The sequence below is a fragment of the Orycteropus afer genome, unplaced genomic scaffold (assembly GCF_000298275.1).
Source record: "Orycteropus afer afer isolate SDZICR_OR568_19922 unplaced genomic scaffold, OryAfe1.0 scaffold00094, whole genome shotgun sequence".
Classification (NCBI taxonomy): Eukaryota; Metazoa; Chordata; class Mammalia; order Tubulidentata; family Orycteropodidae; genus Orycteropus; species Orycteropus afer.
This window is the reverse complement of record NW_006921681.1, coordinates 3,376,573-3,379,344: the sequence shown is the minus strand read 5'-3', so window position 1 is coordinate 3,379,344 and position 2,772 is coordinate 3,376,573. Positions and strand designations below refer to the sequence as shown.

The 2,772-nt window shown below is 42.7% G+C and overlaps 1 protein-coding gene across 1 annotated transcript in view; it reads left to right on the top strand.

Moving 5' to 3' along the window:
* The window catches only part of TNFRSF9 (TNF receptor superfamily member 9), a 15,517-nt gene that overhangs the window by 4,161 nt on the left and 8,584 nt on the right, over positions 1-2,772 (top strand). Inside the window, exons 5-6 of the mRNA XM_042781195.1 lie at positions 738-826; positions 1,786-1,920. Coding sequence (XP_042637129.1) covers positions 738-826; positions 1,786-1,920 — 224 coding nt within the window. The remainder of the gene's footprint in view (positions 1-737; positions 827-1,785; positions 1,921-2,772) is intronic.

Below are 2,772 nucleotides of genomic sequence, written 5' to 3'. Positions count from 1 at the left end.
GATTGCCCAACCTTCCTTCCGAGATATATATATATATTCATATATAATTATAAGAAAATGCTTTGGAGCACAGTTCTACTCTGTAACACATGTGATCACCACAAGTCCAAATCGACTCAATGGCAACAGGTTTGGTTTTTCAGTTTTGGTTTTCGTTGCTGTTGAGTCAGATAGCTACCATTTATGGAGAATGTCACTAGGACTCTTTCATTTGTTCAGTCCTGGGAGCTGTACTGTCCTTGTTTTGCAGATAAGGAAACCGAATCTTAAAGAGATTTCCTAACTTGCTCAAAGGCATTCTGCAGAGTATAAAATAAGGCTCAAATCCCAGTCTGTCTGTCAGGAACTCTTAACCCTAAGCTGTGTTGCCCAACCTTCCTTTGTGCTAGAGATGTCCAAATATGATTAAGACGTTGGGGCAAGAGACTGTGAGATAAGGAGAACAGCTTATCCTCAGCTGTCACAGGATAAGACGGAGCCCAGAGTGGCTCCTTAGCATGGGAAGGAAGAAGAATCCAGTTACGCAGGTAGAGTAGGAAAGATGGTGAAATTTAAGTGAAAGCTGGAGGAAGCCAGCGGGTTAAGTGGAAATTTATCAGAACATTTTCATATTACCTGGGGCCCAGCCCACACATCTTTATCACTAATAAGCTTCACTGGGTGAAAAGTGTCAATGTTTTAAAATGAGAATGATCTGTTTCTGAATTATTTGAACTCTTTTTGTTGGACTATTCCAGCTGTTCTTTGGATGGAAAGTCTGTTCTTATGAATGGGACAAAGGAAAGGGATGTGGTATGTGGACCACCTGCGGTTGACCTCTTTCCAGGTACATCCTTGGTCACTGTTCCTGCTCCTGGGAGAAAGCCAGGTAACTGATTTGTTGCTGTTACATCCAAAGGAATGTGTGATAGCTATTCTATTTAGTGTCTCAACTACCTGGCTATCTCGATGCCCCATAGCTCTGCCTACAAAGGCACTTCCAATGCCCCTTCCTTCTTTCACCCTGACTTCACCGTAGCCATCAGTTCTTTCTCAGGTGTTTGCATTCTCTGAGTCAGAAGCAAACTTTAGAAAAGAGGACAGGATGAAACTTGACCCAAACAAGTACTACACTTCTGTCAATGCCAAATCAAGGAGATGAAAGGACCTCCAATGGAGATCTCATGGCTACCCGTGACCTCCAACACAGTGGTCCCCACACCCTCCATCCCTGTGGGCAAATATGCTTGACTTTCATCTCCAGTGATAATATTTTCTACATATCAGACCAGACCAGCTGCCATGGAGTCAACTCCAACTCGTGATAACTCCATGTGTGTCAGAGTAGAACTGTGCTCCAAAGTGTTTGCAGTGGCTGCCTTTTCAGATATAGATTGCCAGTCCTTTCTTCCAAGGCACCTCTGGATGAAGTCAAGCCTCCAACTTTTAGGTTAGCAACTGAGTGCATTAACTGTTTGTACCCCCAAGTTGGCCCCAAGGCCAGCTTCTGAAAAATCAGCCATTGACAACCCTATTGTGTCTACTCTGACACAAATGGGGTCGCCATGAGTTGGAAATGACCTGATAGCAACTGGTTCTGTATGTTAGAAAGGCCAAATCACTCTTGGAAAATTACTACGTTTTTCTTCTTAACATGCAGGCAGATTTGCTAGGTTGGCAGGTTGAGTGCCCAAGGACACCACTTCCCTTTGTGTTCAGGAGCATACAGATGTGAATGTAAACATAAGCATATTTGTATATACATACATTTCTACATGCATTTCTCCTTCTGCTCTTGTTTTCAAGGTCACCATCCCCAGATCATCACCTTCTTGCTTGCACTGACATCAGCTGCTGTGTTTTCCCTGGTGGTGTTCCTCGTACTTCATTTCTCTGTTGCTAAATGGGGCAGAAAGAAACTCCTGTATATATTCAAGCAACGGAAGACCAATAAAAGTATGAGATATGAGCTCTTATGAGGCAAGGCTTTTTAAAGTAGAGAGGAAAAGCCAATTTTTATTATCAGTCACTGAATCTGGGTTAGTCTAGCACAGTGGTTATCAAGCAGGTGCAATCTGGCAAAATCTGGAGACATATTTGCTTGTCATGACTGGGTGAGTGTTACTGACAACCAGTGAATGGGGGTCATGGATGCCATTAAACAGTCTACAATGCATGGCACAGCCCAACACAACAAATAATTCTTCAGCCCAAAAATGTCAATGGTGCCAAGGTTGAGAAATCCAGAACACATCCAGAACAATTTAAATATGCTGCAGTCTTGTGTGTGTGTGTGTGTGTGTTTCAAGACAGTTAGATGTACATACAGGACACTGGCAACTAGGAATCACCAAATAATCTTTCCACCATCTAGCACTGTTCCTCTGCCTGAAAATGGCTCTTAACCTGAGCTTAGGTCCACAACTTGAGGAAGGAATAGAGAACTAGGAGGAAACTTGAAGTATGTTTCATGAAATGTATTATTATAACATCAATCTGGATTATTAAGAATTTTAATAATGGAATTCATTCATTAATTCATTAACCAAGATACTATTTCAATAAGAAACCCAATAAGTGCCTGGCAGGAATCAGCACTTATTAAACCAAAGCTTATTGATGGGGGCAACCTGTTCCTAGTCCTCAGGGAGGATAGATAACAGGCTGTTGTTGTTGTTGTTATGTGCCATCGAGTCAGCCCGACTCATAGCGACCCCTCCTTGGGTTTCTGAGGCAGTATCACTACGGAAGTAGATTGCCCAACCTTCCTTCCGAGGAGTGGCTGGTGGGTTT